Source organism: Zonotrichia albicollis, chromosome Z (assembly GCF_047830755.1).
Source record: "Zonotrichia albicollis isolate bZonAlb1 chromosome Z, bZonAlb1.hap1, whole genome shotgun sequence".
Lineage (NCBI taxonomy): Eukaryota > Metazoa > Chordata > Aves > Passeriformes > Passerellidae > Zonotrichia > Zonotrichia albicollis.
Window position 1 is genome coordinate 46,454,580 of NC_133860.1, and position 18,730 is coordinate 46,473,309.

The 18,730-nt window shown below is 38.8% G+C and overlaps 1 protein-coding gene across 13 annotated transcripts in view; it reads left to right on the plus strand.

The window, feature by feature from the left end:
- Positions 1–1,135: 1,135 nt before the first annotated feature.
- KDM4C (lysine demethylase 4C) overlaps positions 1,136–18,730 on the plus strand; it is a 246,689-nt gene continuing 229,094 nt past the window's right edge. For 9 of the 13 annotated variants that reach the window (XR_012578316.1, XR_012578319.1, XR_012578318.1 and 6 more), the window contains exons 1-3: positions 1,136–1,273; positions 12,204–12,368; positions 18,188–18,363. Coding sequence is in view for 7 of the 13 variants with exons in the window: in XM_074533711.1 (XP_074389812.1) it covers positions 12,225–12,368; positions 18,188–18,363 (320 nt within the window). In the remaining 6 variants the exon portion in view is untranslated. Of the gene's footprint in view, positions 1,274–1,391; positions 1,536–1,559; positions 1,900–2,285; positions 2,386–12,203; positions 12,369–18,187; positions 18,364–18,730 lie in introns of those variants that run through there. The other 4 variants (XM_074533713.1, XM_074533712.1, XM_074533715.1 and 1 more) reach the window with 4 other exon arrangements.

Below are 18,730 nucleotides of genomic sequence, written 5' to 3' on the forward strand. Positions count from 1 at the left end.
AACTATAACTTCTTTTAACATAATAGGTAAATTTGAGGAAGGACTCAAGTGGTATTGTCCTTCAGTCATATTCTGGTTGTTTTTCACTACTTTCTAGAACACAGCAAGCAGAAGCAAAATAAAAGATTAACACAGATTACTGATGAGTAAGAAAAGTCAAAGCATATCACACAGTGATTAAACCACAGTCTGATTCATTTTAGCAGCATCTGAAACAGTCAAAATTATACCGCGCCATGGCACTTCAGAACGGAAAGACACTGCATTGATCACTATGGGCCTTTGCCACCAAAAGCAACATTAAACTTTTGCAAACAAAATTACATTTGTACAGAAGTACTGATTGATAGGGGACACTATGGCATACAGATTGATTAGTGCAACCATATCGACCTTGCAGCTTGCTCTGAGAGATCCACTATTCCTACAGACCTGAAAGGTCCTGCCAATTCGCCTAAGTGTAGAGGGATTTCTTCACAAAAAGGGTTATTAGTGGAATCGGTTTCCGAGGAAGGTGATGGAGTCACCGCCCCCGGAGGTGATTAAGAAAACATCTGGCACTCAGTGCCACGCTCTGGCTGACTTGGTGGTGTTCGGTGATAGGTTAGACTCGACGGCCTCAAAAAGTTTTTTCCAACCTGTGATTCTCTAACAGACCGACTACGCTCTAAGCTTTGCGCTGGCATATTCCCCGAGTGCGTCCGGCTGGGCGCATCGGCTGCTCACGGGCCGGGCCCAGAGAAGCGGGCAGGCCCTTTCCGGCCGCAGGAGCGGTGGATCCGCCCGGGAAGGATGCCAGAAGGCTGCCAGGCCGCCCTGACCCGCGGTGCCCGCTCCGCCTTCCCACAGCGCCGCTGCCCCGCCCGGAAGCGCCGCCCCCCGCTCCCGGCACGTTACGCGCCGGGCGCCGCTCCCTGGGTCACGTGCGCTGCCCCCTGCGAGCGCGCGTGCGCATCCAGCAGCTGTCATCCGAAATCCGGGAGAGAGGTGCCTGCCGTGCGGGCAGGGCAGCGGCAGCCTCGAGGGAACGGGAGACCCGGCGGCGGCAGGGAACAGGCCTGTCCCTGTCCCTGTCCCTGTCCCTGCCCCTGCCCCTGCCCCTGCCCCTGCCGTGCTCTGCCCTGCCCAGTCCGGTCCTGTCCCCTCCCGTCCCACGCCGCCCCGCCCCTCATCCCTTCCTCTGGCCGCGCCTGCCCGCTGGAGCCTCTCCCGGGCAGGTGCGGAGGCAGCGCCGAGCTGGCCCAGGCGGCGGCCGCGGGTGTGCGGCGCGGAGGTATGGGGCTGGGGGCGAGCGGGGGAGGCGGCGGGGCGGCCGAAGTGCGTCGGGCCAGGTCGGAGCGGGGGTGCGCGGCGGGTCCCGGCGGCGGGGCATCGCCGGGCGGGCCCGGTTCCGGGGCGCGGCGCGGGGCGGAGCGGCCGAAGTGCAGCCGGGCAGCTCCCGCAGGCGCCACGGGTCCCGCCGCAGCCCCCGCGCCGGTAGCGGATGCGTGCGGCGGCTCCGCGCTACGGACAAGAGGGTGGCGGCTGCGACCGAGGTGGGGAAGCGAAACCGGCAGCAGTGGGAAAAGTGGATCTGGCGTTCCTGCTCGCCGCCGGCTGTTCTGGGTCGGGACTGCCGTGGGAGCTCTCCGGGAGGTCGGGCGGGTTCTCCGCGTGGTCGAAGTGCGTGGACGGAGTGAAACAGACCTTTTTCTCTCTTCATGTCTGTCAGGGATTTGATGAAATTGTTGCGGGCTTTCCAGGTAGTCTCTTTTTGGTGCAGCTCGTTCGTTCCTGCATGTAGCTAAGACTTCAGGATTGTGTCCTGAGTGAAGAACCGAATTAAGCGCCTGTTCCACATCTGTCCGTGGTTGTAAAACGCTTTCGAAGCTGGTTTTGGGATCAGATCTCTCTGTCATGGTACTAGTTTTCTCTTGATGAGGTTACTCTCCTCTGATTTTAGCTGAGAAAGTGAGTGGGAAGTGTGTGCGAAATATTATTTCTCGTATGTTAGCTGTATTAGGAAAAATACTCGTGTGTCCATGTGTTGTTTAAAAAAATTATACTACCTCAGAGAATAAACGGCATTTATATTTTACTTTTTGAAGTGCAGCTTTATGATTCTTTGCTGAGAATTACCAACTATAGGAACTGAAGTTACTATTTAGTGGCCACTAAACCAGCACCTTTTAAGCGGAATCACTTTTTCCACGAGAAAGAAACTTAGTGACACCTAATGCCGTGGGCGTTTTTTGTGTCTATGGGATAAAATTGGCCTTGGCCTTTATCTTTATTTTTGCTTGTAGTGTCATAAGTACCTGGTGTCATTGCTTCACAGAAATATTTTCCAGACATGAGAAGATGGAAAACACAAACATGTTTCCTGCTTCAGTAGTTGAAATGAGAGTAAGTTGAACTACTGACCCTCATGCTGGTTTTTTTCTCCAGCTTAGGTTTGGAGTGGTGTTGGTGTTAGCATTTTCCTTTCTAGGGATTGACCCAGGAGACAATATGTATCACTCAGATATGTGGACATAGTTAAATAGCTGTTGGATAAGAGCTGGAATAAAGTATATGAGAGAAAAGTCTTCGGTCAGTGCTTGTTTTAAAAAAAACTAATCTGATTTTGTCTCTGATGTCTTTTTTTTTTTGAATGGCAAATACCATAAAATAGGGGAAAAAAATCAAATCCTGTAATTTTACTCTTTAATTATTGCTGAGTATTGCTTGGAGTATTTTGTATCTCTTGAGCTAATTTCTAAACAAATCAAATAAATAGTTCTGCACTAAATCTGAGTGCACAATCAGTGTTGCATTCAAATAATAAAATTATGTTGTCAACTGCTCATTATTAGAATATTCCTCAGCTAATATTAGCAAACATAGTAATTTTTTAAAAATGCAATTTTATGCTTAACTGTATTATAAAATATTGGGTCAAATAGGTTATAGATTAAGGACTTTCTGGGTTTAAACAGCTCTTAGTTGGTCTAATTCTTAGTTCTGCAGGTAATTCACTTCGATATTCAATTTTTTTCTTAGTTTTCTTTTAGTGAGATATATTTCATCAGCATTATGCTGAACAGAATGTGAATAGGGTTGTGGTGCTATTAAAGGTGGTATTTCTGTCCTACCAACTCCAATATAAATTAAAAAAGCCTCACTGTAACAGCTTTTGAAACAAGAATTCAGTATAAATGGAGCTTCAAAGGGAAGATGTATTACCTGTTAATATAAGGTATTTGCAAGATCTGTGAATGATCACAGGGATGGTTCAAAAAGTGGAACTAGTCTTTGAATTACAAAATCCTTTATGAGGATGGAAGTGCTCACACTGAAGGTGAATTTTTTTAGTAGTGCAGAAATGCAGTTTCAGGTGTTCCATAAGTAAGCAGGTTTAGAGAGAGAAGTCCATCTTTCTGTTTCTCAGGTTATAGAGCTTCATTTATGTGTTTGGTGTTTTTTGTTTTGTCTTTTTTTTCCCCTTTCATGCTGTCCATATTCAGCTTCTAATAAAGGATTTGCTATATAGTGGCTCCTTGTGAAAATTATTATCACAGTTGCTGTAGCATATCCCTGAAAAAGAGATATATGTTTTGATTTTAAAGACCTGTGAAGTCATAGAATGTCCTGAGTTGGAAGGTACGCACAAGGACACCTGAGTTAATCTCCTGGTTCTGCACACAACCTATAAGGGCTATAAGAGCTGTAAGGGTATCTTTCAGGAGGAGACTTGTTAGAGGAGTTAATTAAATGCCATATAGGCAGAAATGACAGACCTACTAAAACTGTGCTTTAAAAAGTGCTTAATTGGGAAGGAGTTCACATCTATCCCTAGCAATATTATAGGCTGCATTAGCAATGAATATTTTTCTGAAATTTTAGGTACTTGTAAATTAGCTTTTTGAAAACAGAGTTAGGCCAAACCACTGTCTGGACTTTTTAAGGACTACACCCAAGTTTGAAAATGTTACACCATTGTGTGAGTTGATGGTTTACTTGCATCTTAAATAGTGCTTTCAGCTTGGATATTCTTTTCCCTTGATTAAAAGTAATTTACTGGAACGGTAGAGATCCAGATGATCAGAAATATGGAATGGATTTTCTGTGGTGAGACTAGAAGTTTTCAGCTTAGGAGAAAGAGTGTGAGACCATGGTGAAGATCTGTAAGACCTGTATGGTCTGAAGGTAGATAAGAGCAGTTAGATAGTTACTCTCAGAATGCACATGAGCTATGAGATGAAACTAAAATGTGAAATATTCAACATACACAGAGGAAGGTATATCGCTTAGCATGTTGTTGATTGTAGAATGTGTCATCGTGAAATGTTTTGGATATTAAAGGCTTACAAAACTTCAAAATCATGGGGAAAAAATCATCACACTTTGCAAAATGTAGTAATATCCTCTTTGTTTAAGGATTCCTTGGTATATACGTTGCCGAAGAATGAGATGGTATTCTGAAAACATGTATTATAATCTACCCCAACGCTTACGTATATCTAGATACCTGCTGTTAGCAATCGTGAAGGTGTGGAGACTAGTTAGGTTCTTGATAACTTGCTTTTGCCATTGCTGGAGGCTGTTACTTGCTGCTTTTATTTAGGACTATGGATTTCATACCTGTGTTTTAATAATAAAAAGTAGAAACTCTTGAGTCACGGGTAGCAGATAAAAATGAGAAAAATACTTTTTCTGTATTTTTTTTCCCTTGCCCTTTGTCCCAGATCACTTATTTCAAGATGTTTTTCATGCTGTGAGCCTGGTGTGGGAGAAGAATATCTAGGAATCAATTCAGGTCGTTTTTCTGTTCAAAATTTATGGGCTCAAGTTCAACCAATTTATAATTTTGAAACATTGTTGCTGTAGGGTAGTACCAGACATAGAAATTTAAGCTTGTAATGAAGCTTGCAAACTATTCAGATCTTTGTGGTAAAATAGAGGTGGTTTCAGGATCTTCAGAATATGGTCGTCTACCCAGATTCTTGGTTTCATAAGTTTGTAGAATCTATTAAAACCTTCAATACTCCTAACATTTATAAACTTGAGTCTTTCTGATGATGGCGAATATCTGAGGAATTCATACCTACCCATGAGATTTGGCCTCATATCACAAATACAAAGCATTATGTTCCATGTATTTATTTTCACTGTTAATACAGTCAAATAACCTAAGTAACAAATTTGGAATTCCTGATGGATAGGATCTCTTTTGAAGCCGGAAACATAAAGTAGGCAGACATAATTGCTTGCACATTTACCATTATTAAAGGAACAATTCAAACATAAGTATGCAAACCCAAATTACACTGAGGATTAACTATTTGCATGCCCAGTAACAGTTGAACATGCAAACTGTGCTTTTGTGTTTCCAGTTGCCTGAAAGTGCGCCAATGCAATATTTTTGGATTTTTGAATTTGCTTTGCTGAACAGTACAAGGGGTTGGATGGTACCTGCTTACAGAATGCTAACAACTTCTTAAAACTGATTAATCTACTCACAGAGTTTTTACTTTTAAGTAAAATTGCTGCTGAAACTAATATAGATTAAGGCACAATTTTCTACTACTTCTTTCCTGCTTATGCAGAGCTGGTGGTTCAAACATGATTATTTTGCAAAACAGCCTCAAAAAAAACCAAAAACAACAACAACAACAACAAAAAGCTGGGCCTTCATGTACATGCCTTTCTCTGGACAAGTTTGTTTCCTTGTTGTTGTCTACTGAAAAAAAGTTCCCAGGATGAATTCTTGTCAAATGTTTGTTGTCCTATATTTAGTGTGGGTGAAAATTTGGAAGAAAAGTTAAAAAATGTGTGTTTTAATTTATCTGTGAGAAGTGATGATGTTAAGAGATTTGATTTTTTCCCATCTTCCTTCATGGAAGGAATCCTTCCTTCCTTTTTTCTTCTGCTGGAGTTTGTTTTATGTAATTTGTTTAATTTTGATAGTAGAGTAAAGCTTGTGTACATTGCAATTTTATTTATTAGAACACAGAGATTAAAATAATCTTATCTTTCAAAATATGAACACATTTATTTTATGATGCAGTGGCCTATAGTTATTTATTGCTTTTCCATGTTAGCTAATAGTTTTGTGAATAGCAGAGTAGATGTATTAGTCTGTGCTTTTTCGTTTTTTTCAACAGTGCTTTCAGTAGAGGGGACTGCCCTAAGCAGGCAGTCAAGAGATGCATCTTAGGAAGAGCTATTTTGTAAAGTCTTTTGTAGTCTGGAGCCAGAAAGTTTGGATTCCCCACTGATGGTGAGTGGACTTCACAGTACTGGTTAGTTTATTTTAGACTAGAAGCAAAAAGAAGTGTATAGCCTTCAGAGCATAATATTAAGGTGGAGAGAGACTATTGTAATACTAAAAGTTGGTTTAATGTAGTGAAGGCTACAGGTTTTTGTGCCTTTTAACTAACTGCAAATTAACACATGCTGTTTTTCTAGTATGTGGACATTACAAAGAAGCAGTTCAATGTTTTGGCAGTGCAGGCTGGAAGTTGTAGCTGTTTCTCTATCCTTTTCTTAGGATACAGAAGAAACAATTACGTAGATTTTGCAATTACCAAAAAACATGTGGACTAAAATGTGTTATCAAGCATGTAATGTACATTTCTCTTCTTCGATATCAGGTTTATTATGTCTGTACAAGCCATGCACTTTAGATTTTGCAGGATTTGTTTAAAAAGCACTTTGCCTGTCATTATAACCAGTGAAATATGTTTGCATCTTGGATTATGTAAACCATTGTAGCATTAATGAGATTTCATCTTGCTCTATGTGAGCTTTTCTAGTGTTGAACTCTGGCATTTTTAGTTCATCAGATTTCTTGGGCTACATACTGGCATAGGTGTGGATGATTGAACTTTGCTGACCTCATGTTTTCACTTCTGCAGTATTAAGACTAATGTAGCATTAATGTTCTCCTAGCTGATGATTTGAGGGTTTTAACAGGGCCTTGCAATGGCTGTAAACTTTTCAAAAGAAGGATCAGGTTCTTGAACCTAGTTCCTGGCTAGATAACTTAGCTGTTTAGCTGACAACTTTGGACAAACTACATGCTTGTATTTTATTTACATTCTGAGTTGTTTAAACAGACATTTTTAAGACATAGGCAGACTACTTGGTCAATAAGAAATTGAAGGTTTATGGACAGGCTGTGGAGTTTATTGGATCAGGTTCATAGCTCGGGCTTGTTTGGCTAAAGCTTTCCTATGATTAGCTAAAAAGCTTCTTTCAATGTTATGTAAAGTACTAATGCATGATAATTTGAGTGAGGTTTGTTCACATTTTTTCACATTACCCTTTGTTTTTCTAGGTAATTATGGGCATCTTTTTCAGCATGCAGTACTGTCATGCAAGGGGACAGAAAATGTCTGATTACAATGCTGATATGAGGGACTTAGAATAACTGTAAAATTTCCCTATATGCATATTACTCTTCTCTCTATTTCATAAAGTATATCCTGGGCATGTTTGCCTTGTTTTTATAACTTTGTATTTACTAATAATTTGACATTTTCATTGTGTAGTAGTCAATAAAAGCTCTGGAAGTTTTATTTCCTACATTGTACAGCTTATCACAAAATAAGTAGTTACATATACACCTGAGTGCAATAGTTAAGTCAGCAATAGTATGATTGCAGTGCAGATTTTGTGTTAGAATGGTCTCCTAGTAATTGTGATTTTGTCTGCCTCTGAAGCCTCTTAACTATGACACTGGAGTATATATTATGCTCTCTTGTCCTAATGATTTGGCTAGGGTATAACTGAGTTTTTGTGTGTGAGAAAAATACCAAAAGTAGGCATTGTTTGGAGAAAGAATGTAGGACTCCGGAGTTCCACAAAGTCCTTGAAAGAATTGCATGTTGTGTTAGAAGTTAATAGAATTGAATTGGAAGGCCAACATTTTCTGATTAGTTTGTAGCATAGTGTTATTTTTTGTGTTAAATTTAGACATTGTAACTCAGTACTTACCTCTTGCCTACTGTTTCAGATTGGTGTTTGTAATGAAGAAATGCGATAATGAAATTGTAAAACAGATTTAAGAAGTTACAACTGATAGATCATAGTTATAAAGAAGAGATGAGTTACTAAGAAACCATAAAATTAGTGGAAACATCTAATGAACTTCTAGCATAGCAAATTCTTCATGGCCTTTATGATCTTTGTGCCGCCTGATTGAAAGATGTTATATGGTTGAATATTCTTAAGGAGTTCTTGCAAACATTGTGCTTTACTCAGTAAGATAATGAGAAGGTGTTTTTAACTGAGGAAGAAGGTTACACAAGAACATGGATTGAAGTTTATTTCTACTGAAAGTAACACAGCTGTCTGGTCTGTATGCTCATTGTTTAGGGGCCTGGACCCTAAGATAGATGGAAGATGGTAGAAATAATATCTGTGAAGGGCAGGATTTGTTTTTTTTTACACTGCAATGAAGCTGGGCAAAAATTCGGCATTTCTAATACTCTACACATGTGTTCATAATTAGTTGAAATTTATTAATTCTGCTTGTGATACAGATTGAGGTTCCTTACAGTGCAATATGTTACATGCTTGAGTGTGTACTTAGAGAGAAAAGGGAATAATCTTGTGAGTATCTTCAGAAACAGGATTTTAAGAGTCCGGTAGCCAGGCAAGAATGCTGAGGTGTGATTGTGACAGCGTGAGTTAATCATAGTTTATTAGCTCAATTACCAACCCTTAAATTAACTGAATTTCTTCATTGCGTCAAAGCGCCAGGATATATTCAGTTAATTTGGTATGTGACTGCTTCTAGAGCAGCTTATCATTAAAACTGGCGTATTTTGGTGAGAGGTTTTGGTTAAGAGAAATTTTTATCATGGTAATTTATGCAACGATAACTTTGTTATTATGGCATAAATTGTTATGCCTGGTGCTTGAAATCAGACATTGGCAAAAATAATCCTGCAGTTTTTCTCATGGCTGAACCACTTAGATATCGCTTTTTTTTGTCTCATTACCCTTTTGCATAAGGAATATATGAAATATTTCAAACTTTTACCCTTTCACATTAAAATAATTAATTCCAAAAAAGAGAGAGCTTGAAGACTATAGTAATGAATACAGGCACTGTGATTTCTTATGCTCTTCACCCACAGAGAAAATGAGGATTAAATGGCTGGTAAGAGGTTTCCTTTTGACACTGACTTTCTATATATATAATTTAATTTCATGTGTTTACATAGTAACTGCAAGTTAATTGGTAAATCAAGTTATGCTTTTGGAAGTGTGTTTCATCTGTGATGGGAAAGGGAAAGGTGATGCCGGTGACGTGATACTGTGTGCTCGTATGAGTTGGCAGAATTAATACTAATTTGTGTGTTTATCTGATAGGGGCTGTGTTTGGGATTCAGTATGAGAATAATGCTGATAACACACTGATGTTTTGGTTGTTGCCAGATAGTGCTTAATCTTAATCAGGGACTTTTCAGTGTTTTGCATTCTTCCAGTAAGGAGATGCACAAAAACCCTTGAGGGAGATGACCCAGACTAGCTGAAGGGCTGTTCAATGCTGCCAAATGGCATGCCCAGGATATAACATGGATGAGTTACCTAGAAGGGTGGCTGATGACAGTTTGTATTATCTATCACCTGGGCTTTTTTATCTCTCTCTCTCTATGATAATAATAAATAAAAGTAATTTTTACTTAGTTTTAATAATTAAGCTGTTCTTAACTCGTGAATTTTTACTTTTTCACTGATTCTCCTTCCAATCTCATTATGAATGGGGGAAATGCGATCAGCTGTGTGGTATTTAATTGCCAGTTTGACATGAAGGGTTGAGGTAACCACAGATCTCATCAGAGCATGTCGGAAGAAATTACAAAAAAGCAGTTTTTTGTAAGGTTGGTGAAGAATTTTGTGAATGGCAGATGGCACATGGTGATTTATACTTGGGAATTGCAGCACCTTCTGATCCGAAGGTAATGTTTATCTGTCACTTGCCTAAAGTTCAGTCCTTTCATGAGTACTGTATCCTGGTAAATGAAATGGAAATAACTTTTGCTTTTAGTCAGTCTTAATGTAGAAATGGAAATCAGAGGAAATGCTGATTTTATGTGTATATCTTTCTTGCTTTTTTTCTCTGTTGAAGTTTTCAAAGAATGAGCAGGAATATAGTCCTGTTGTTAAACTGCTGATAGTGAGAGCTAGAAAATCCAAGTGCTCTTCCTCTGTATTCGCAGTGTGAGTGGGAAGTGAATAATTGGTTGTCATGGTTTAATGTAGTTTAGTTCTTAGTTAAGGAAAAAAAAAATTCATCAGCTATGGAAGTGATTCCCTGTAAGGACCTTAGGAGCTTCCTTTGGACCTGGCAGAACCAATCAGCTGGCTAGTTTTGAATATTGACACCCCGTTAAACCACTTAAGAGAGCTCAATATGCCTTTGTGAAATCACACTTAAAGATGAACAAGCCCTGGGAAAAACTCTCTTGCTTCCGGCCTTCGAACAGGTTACTGGACGCTGGCCAGGCCGGGCCCTGCTTGCTGTGGGGCCCATGCGGCCTGGCTGGGCCGGGCCCTGCTCTGCTGCAGCGCTGGCCTGGTTGGCACCTGCGCATGGCCAGGTTGGCCCACAGCATGGCTCGGCTGAGATTCTGCTACTACTGCTGAGTTCCAACCATGACTGGTGGGCCAGGCCCGCTCTGCTCAGCTTCAGGTGGAGCCCAGCTAGTCTCTGCTCCAGCCATGAGCTGCCCAGCCATCCTTCTGGCACTGCAGAAAATCATGCAGCTGAGAACAGAGGTGGCTCTGCAGCCCTGTGCAGAAAAGCAGCCCCACAGCTGTAATTGAATGTGGCAGGGGCCAGGAAACAGCCATGCCGCCAGAATGGCTGCTGCCTGGCAGAGGTCACATAACCATCTATAGGCCAGGGCGAGATATTAACTGTTTTAGTGCACAGATTGAACTTGAAGGCATCAATCTTCTCCCAAGTGAGAGAAAAAGGAAAGGGTGAAGACCCGTAAAGAAAATAATATGGAGTCACCAAGGTCAGTGAAGAAGGAGTCAAATCCCACGTGGGAGGAGAATGAGGAGATGCCTTAGTCTTGGGCTGAAATTCTCTTGTAAGGCTATGGTGAAATTATAATTGATAAAACAGACTTTTTTTCCCTGTAACTCATGGAATGCATTTGGGAGGATGTAGCGTTCTAACTACAGCCATGAGCAGGAGCACCAGTGTTGAATCAAGCAGATGTTGAAGTAGCTGTGATCTAATGAGGAGCTTGAACAGAGATATGAGAGAAATGAGAAACCTCACCCCAGGGATGAGAGAAGAAAACCTTGAGATAAAAGAACTTTTGGTTCTATACTAGAACAGCTTATGCTTAAAACTGCACCCCAGTAAACTGAGGAGACCCATGGTGGTAGTTGTGGGAAGACTACCAAACCATGGGAAGAACTTCATGATTGTGGATTTCTGGGTGGCTGCAATTCATGAAAATTAAAAGCATGAGAGAACTATTTCTTGTGGAAAAGTCTCCATGGCATGGCAGGAGAGACTTCTCTCCCTGAGTGAACTGAAGAAAGATTATTTTAAAAGTGGTAAACTGACTGAAAATACCAGATTTGTCTCTTTATGTTGTAAGCAGGAAAAGAAAGAAGAGTTGGGGGAAGGAGAAGTGTTCTGAAGGTTTTTTCTAATTTCTTACTATTATTTCCTTTAGGTCTGTTAATAAAGTTTTCTTTATACCCATTAAAGTTTTGAGCCTGCTTTGCTCTCCTCCTAATCCTTATCTTGCAGCAAAAAATGAATAAATTATTCTAATGGGTGCTCTGGCATTTGGCTACTGCTAGACAGTACATTGTTTTTCTCCATTTACTGAATGGAAATAGTGATATTTTATTAAACATGTAGCTTTGTTATTCTGGGTTATGCCTGTGTAATGTAACTCTCTAGACAGAGAATGTGCAGATGGATCTACACAGGAAGATCCTAGATTAACTTGGAAACATGCTGTAGAAGCAGAGGTATGGACTGAACTGTGTGCTTGTCATTTACAATAGTGTTTGTGCTGGCTAAAGGCTGAATATTCTCAAAGGAGTAAGGATAAAACATAAGCATTTATTTTGTGCCTTTTATATTAGCCTGGGTAGATAATTGTAGATAATTTTTTTTCTGTTTGAAACCATGTATGTTGAATGTCAGAATTGGTTTTACAGATTATTCTCAACAGTGTATGATTTTTTTTTAACAGGTAGATTGAAATTGAACCAGAATGGCTGCTGTTACCTCAAATAGTCCTCCAAACCCAAGCTGCAAAATCATGACTTTTAGGCCTTCGATGGATGAATTCAGGGAATTCAACAAATACTTAGCACACATGGAATCACAAGGTGCTCATAGGGCTGGAGTTGCAAAGGTAAGCATGTATAACAAAGAAGAAAAATGCTCCTAATACCTGATCTCCCAATACTTGTATTTTGCTGATTACAAACTTGACCTTTTTATTTTTTTTCCAATTTATTTTCAAGGAGTAGTTAATGATTTTTACTATTTTAAGAAAGAGCCTTTCAGTGTCTGATATTTCATGCAGACTAATGAAGGTGTTGTGTAGTGTTTTTTCTCTGACTGAAAATTGTTAACAAGTTTACTATAGCAAAAAAGGATCTCTTTCTAAGTAGATTCAAACTATATTTGGTCAAATCAGAACAAAGCAGGGAGCTGATAGTATAAATGATAGTCCTGATATACCAGGTGTTGAACTTGATGTTTTAGGGTTGTGTAAAGCTTTCCTGGAGCAAATAATCCCACTTCATTATGGCGAACATAAAGATGGTAAGGCAGTGTTTGAATGGAAATAGTTTTCTTGTTCTTGTTAATGAGAACTTCAGGCACACTAACTGCGGCTGTATTGCTCTTTGAACAATGGCACATCCAGGACCTTAGTGCAGGAGTTCCTCCCCTATCAGAGAGGGATTGTCAGAGGTTCAGTCTGACATAATTTAGTGATGCATCATATAATTGTTTATGCTGTGTCTGTTTTGCCGCTTTTCAAACGAGCAGAAACCAGTGCAAATCTAGAATTACCAGCTTAGTTATTTTAAGTACTCTGTGGGAGCAGCTATCTCACATCACTGGGTTTTGAAGCTAATGTTGCATGGTCAAGACATTTAGAATCTGAGTGAAGAGGAACAAAACTTGAAATCCTTGGTTTTCCCCCCTGCCTGCTCCTGCCTCTTGCTTCCTGTGTAACAAAGCAAAACTGAACTCCTCACTCTTTGAAAACCTTGTAGGTTGTTTTTTTTTTAATTTCAGCTGATAGAGTACATAGGTTATATTCTCAAAATTTTCTCTGCCAAAAGAAGTAGAAATGTGATAAGTAGGCAACAATGGAAGGCATGTGCTGAATTTTTCCTATGTTCAGCTATGTTCTGGAACTTGTTTGTCTATATGGGGATGATGCATTGCAGTCCTTTAATCTTGAGTAGTGACTTTCGTTGTAGTGGTACCTTCTTGCTTGGTTGAACAGCACTTAAAGCATCTCTTGCTGTTTTCAGTTGGTCAGGTACTCTCAACAAATTATAGGTTATCTTAAGAATTTTATATTCTTTTTTTCACTATATTTTGAAAATACCTCAAAAATTTATAAATGAAGGTTAACCAACTAAGTATTTTTAAAACAAATCTTATCAAGTGAATAATTAATGCTGCAAAAGTTTAAGGGACATTTTCTAAGTTTTTGGTATTAGCTTTAAAATAACAGGAAAAAAATCAGTTTTGATAGTAATAGAAAATTGACTTACAGGGAACCTTATTTTTTTTTAAGTCCAGGGTGTACAGTCTCAGGTATTACTTTTCTCAGGCAAGAAAAGTAATGACTACCAGAAGAATTATATGTTTTTGCAGAAACAGTAATTTAAGCTCTAAACAGAAAGCACAATCAGGGTAGGCATACCCAGCACTTTAGGTTAAATGTGAATGTGTAAAGGGAGAAGATCTGTTACCTGTGTAGAAGAGCATGTGTGTAAATGGGGATGAAGTGACTATAAGACTTGCAAATATTGAAGGAAGGAGTATAGGAAATAAAATATTAAAAAAACCTGCAACCACCATTGAAGTTTCTAATACTATGTCTGAAACAAGTAATTAAGGTACCAGACAAATAATATCAAACCATTGCCAAAGCAGATAATGTACTGTGGCATCCCTTGAGCAAATTGGCAAAAAAATTGCCATTAGACTTTTGAAAGTCTGAAATGAGCATAGGGAACAGAAAATCTATTTTAGTCTTACTGTTACAGAGGATTCTATACTTAAAAAGGAAGACAAAGGCTGAAAACAGTAGGACAAATGACAAACAAGGGGCACTGATAGATTAATTGTCTTCAGCAGAGAATGCAGTGTTTAGAAAATTCAAACTGCATTGATAAAGAGCAAAAGAGTTAAATTGATTTGCAGTCACACCGGCAAGTAGAGAATTTCAGAACACTATGCTGAAAATTGATACTGGCAAGTGCAAGAAAAACGACTTACAAATGAGTTGGGGAGTAATAGTTACATAGGAGTAGTAGCCAGTGCCATTCAGAATCAGATCTATGGGAGATAACAGTATATGAAAGAGGATTTAACAGAAATGTATGTGTTGATAGCACTCTGCTATCAGTACTGACGTGCAGTCTTCATGCAGGAGACTGACTGGTATAATAACACATCCCTATATAAAACTGTATGTTTATTGCTCTAAATGATACTACACTATCCTAATATGCTTAATGTAGTATGGTATGCTTAGTATAGTGTAGTGAGCGTACTTAGTATGCTTAGTAGTGTAGTATGCTTAGATGCTTAGCATCTTTGATAAATAAATAAATATGTAAATGGAAAAGTCTTGCCTTAGGTTTTTCCTTTTTCATATTTGAGCATTCAACAATGTGATTGATGAATTTGATCTAGGTTGCTCCCACTGAATAAATCTAACTTGCTTGACTTAGAAGTCGCTATTTTTACTAAAGGAAATATGAAGAGTCTTCAGTGGGACAGGTCAGTGGTAAAACCACAGAGACCTAGTCATTATTTCCAGCTGTTATACTGGCTAGCTGTGTTTTGCTTTGAAAATGATATATTAGCATCTTCAGTCTTTGTCCTTGTCTTCCCTAGAAAATGCAAATTCTTTGGGGCAGAAAGTTTATTTTTATCTTCTTTTAAAACTTTTTTTTGTGTATCAATCCTGCCATAATTCTCTTCTCTAACCAGCACTCCAATTATAACAGTAATAAACATACTCCAGTTAGCTGGAAGGGATATTTTGAACCCGTATTCATAAAAATGTTGTTATTGCTTAAAGCGCATTGACCTTGAACTAAATAAGATAATGCAAATTTTGCTTTTCAGTATTCATGTATTCGAGCCAAACCTCTGACTTCATGCTTAATAATCATGAAAATGGAAATCTCTATGCACATATTTGATTTCCATGCATATTTTCTGAATGCATGACTTCTCTGCTTCCAAACTAACATTTCATATTTTGTTAATGTGAGTATAATTTAAATGTTCTGTGAAAGAAATAAGTAGGAATCACAAGATGATTGGATTATTCTTTTTCTCTAAAAGCAAACAATGCTGAAACTTGCTAAATAGTTTTTGTACAGCAGAAGTCCTGTGGACGCTGAGAAGGAAAAGAGGGAGTTGCATTTGTGTGAAAACTAGATAAAAACACCTGTTTATGTGTAAAATAAAAACATTAGCTATGGAAGTATGTTAGTATTAGATAAATTTCCTTTGGCTTGATGTTTGTCTTTCGCTGTGTGCTTTTAGCCCTGATGGTCTTGACTGGATTTCTTATGATTGTTTGAATACATTAACATTAAAATATGCCTATTTGTGATTGTTTTCCAAAGCTAGCAAATGATCTTAGGATCTATCTGCTTTAGAATTTTGTAACTTTCGTGGAGAGATTAAATAGTGAAATTTCTAATGGACTCGTATAGATGGAATCCTAAAATGTTTGTAAGAAACCAGTCTAGCTGTGTAGCTTAAGGACTGCCTCATTGTGATCCCTTTATTAGAGAGATACCTCTGCCTGAATTGAGGTGCAAACAAGAGCATATGCTGAAGTCAGAAATATGGATTTTGTTTAACAGTAAATATGAGAGAGAGATAGAAAGAAATAGAAAAGGAGGGGAGAGAAAAGGGGGAGAGAAAGAGAGTGACAGAGAGACAGGTTAAGTAGAAATATCACTACTGTGGTTTCCATCTTCACCACCTTATTCTGGTCTTCTTGGTGGTGAGGGTTGCTCAAAAACTGCAGAATTCAGTAGATTAATATACATTTGGACCAGGTGTGAATGCCTAGGTAGCTGACCTCAGTGGTGGGGGTGAATTTGATACTGTCTCTTGCAACAGACTCTGGATCTGTTGCATCTCTTTCCCTCAGGGAGGACTCTGGGGGTGCTTCGGGGTTTTTGCTGGGTTATGACACCTCCTCAGCTGCCTCTCACATGAATGCCCTGTGGATATGGCCATCCAGGGGTGGGGGGGATTTGCAAATGAGCTAGTTGAGTGTAAGGGAGAATGGGTGTTCACTCACCATTCTCATGCCACTCATGCCCAGAGGTTATGCTACACCCCCAAAACTTCTCCTCTCCACGCCGGAGTGTGAGCAAACCTGGCCTCAGCAGATAGGCCTGTGGGCTACGGTGTCCCCCACCCAAAACCTAACCAGAGCTGATTTTCAGGGCAGCTGCTGGGTTTGGCTTTCTTGTGGATGCCTTCTTCTCCCTCTGCCTTGCTTACTTCTCCCTAGAACAGAGATAATTGAACAATCATGTCAGATGAAGTATAATATCTTATCTTTCTTTAGGTGCTTAAACTCACAGTCCAAGTTTCCAGGCATATTCAGGGAAGGGTGGGCTCAAGTGGGCACAGTTTCTTTATATGGTTTTACCATAGTGGGGAAGAAGTCCTTGAGAACAATGTTTAAGCCTTTAACCTTAAAATTTCAATCTCTCACACCTACCTCTAAATTTTGAAATAATTATTCAAATAATATCATTCACTTGTTGCATGTTTATAAGAGCTGTTCTACTTTGTTGTAAGATACTTTAAAAGTTTCCAAGCCACCATTCATGGAAATTTGATTTGAACTTAGTAGAAGAATGAAAGTAATGAGTGGATCAAAAAACATGTCATTAAGCCTTTGGGCAAGTAGAAGTTCAAAAATGAAACCAAGCCAAAAAATTTCTATATAAAATTTTTTTGTGGCTCTATTTTAGAAGTCATGCATCTAGAGTTATTTAGTTTCTGCTGAAATAATATGTGCAAGAAATGTTCAAAATTACTCAGCCTGTTAAAGAATACTGGTATGACTACAGGCTTCTTTGAAATTCTTAATAATTTCTTCTGCTAACACTTCAGAATCTGCTGAGGAGTTTTCATAGACTGTGGGTAGTTCTGTGGTGTTTGAAATAAATGCATTAACTTTACAGCTGGTTAATCTGCACATAGCTTTAATCTTCAATTATGAGGATTAAATAATGTAATTATAAAACTAATGTATTTAAATTAGTGCACATGCTTACTGTAATAGAGCTGTACCCTGTAGTTTTATGGGGAGTAAATTGAACAGATTTGGAAATATAAAACAGCTCTATTTTTCCATTCTTCATTAAAAAGATAAGAGTTATAAATACTGTTTATACCAAATAATGTTTAGACAGTGGGCTGACAGGTTTTTTAGGAACTTTTATTTTAATTGAGGACAAAAATTTTATATCTTTGGATCTTTAGGTATGTAAAAGACATCTAAGATCCTTGACCCCAACTTTTTACTGCATGTTCACCTCTAAACTATATCTCCAAATGCAACATCCATACATTTTTTTAACACTAAATGTATATGATGTTATGCATTGCAAACTATTTGTCAGTTATAAGGCTTTCTGATTGGAAAAAATTTATCAACTCTGTTATTATAAATGTGTATTTTTGCACAATTGCCTAAGAGTTGCTGTAGATTGGTGAGTTGCTGCCTGTGCATTGAGGTGATACTGGGCATGTTCTGAATGGGTTTTTACAGTGTTTAGGCGTACTTACAGTATCAGTTAATGTGAGACAGCTGGTACGCAAATGTTCCTTTGATCATGTGGGCATATTCAACTGTTTCTTCAATTTTTTTTCCAGGATGTTTTGAATTGTTATTGCAACTGTGCCATTCTGTTTTGTTTCTTGTATATAAAGGTTATCCCACCAAAGGAATGGAAGCCGAGAAAGCATTATGATGATATTGAAGATTTGGTGATTCCTGCTCCAATTCAACAGATGGTCACTGGCCAGTCTGGACTTTTCACACAATACAATATTCAGAAAAAGCCCATGACAGTGAAGGAGTTCAGGGATTTAGCCAACAGTGACAAGTAGGTACTCTTGCTTATTAAGACTAATATTTATCTTCACATGTTGTGGTTTCTTTGAATTGTGCAAGGCTGCTGGTGATTTCTTTTACTTTTTTCCCTGTCTCTTCAAGGTATGGAAGGGTACCAGAGTAAGTATTGCTTGTGTTTGTTGTTGAAAGCATCTGATGCCATGGCAGCAAGAAAGCATCTGAAAAACCTGAGAAGTAATGCTTTCTGTCTACCTTTTTTCCTTTGTCTTCCAGAAGATATAGAAAATAGTGAAGATGATACAGATGTGTATCTGAGTTTTAATTTAATTACACCTATTAATGTTTAATTCCTAGATACTAGAATGGCCTATCACCATGTAATTCTGAAAACTCCAATA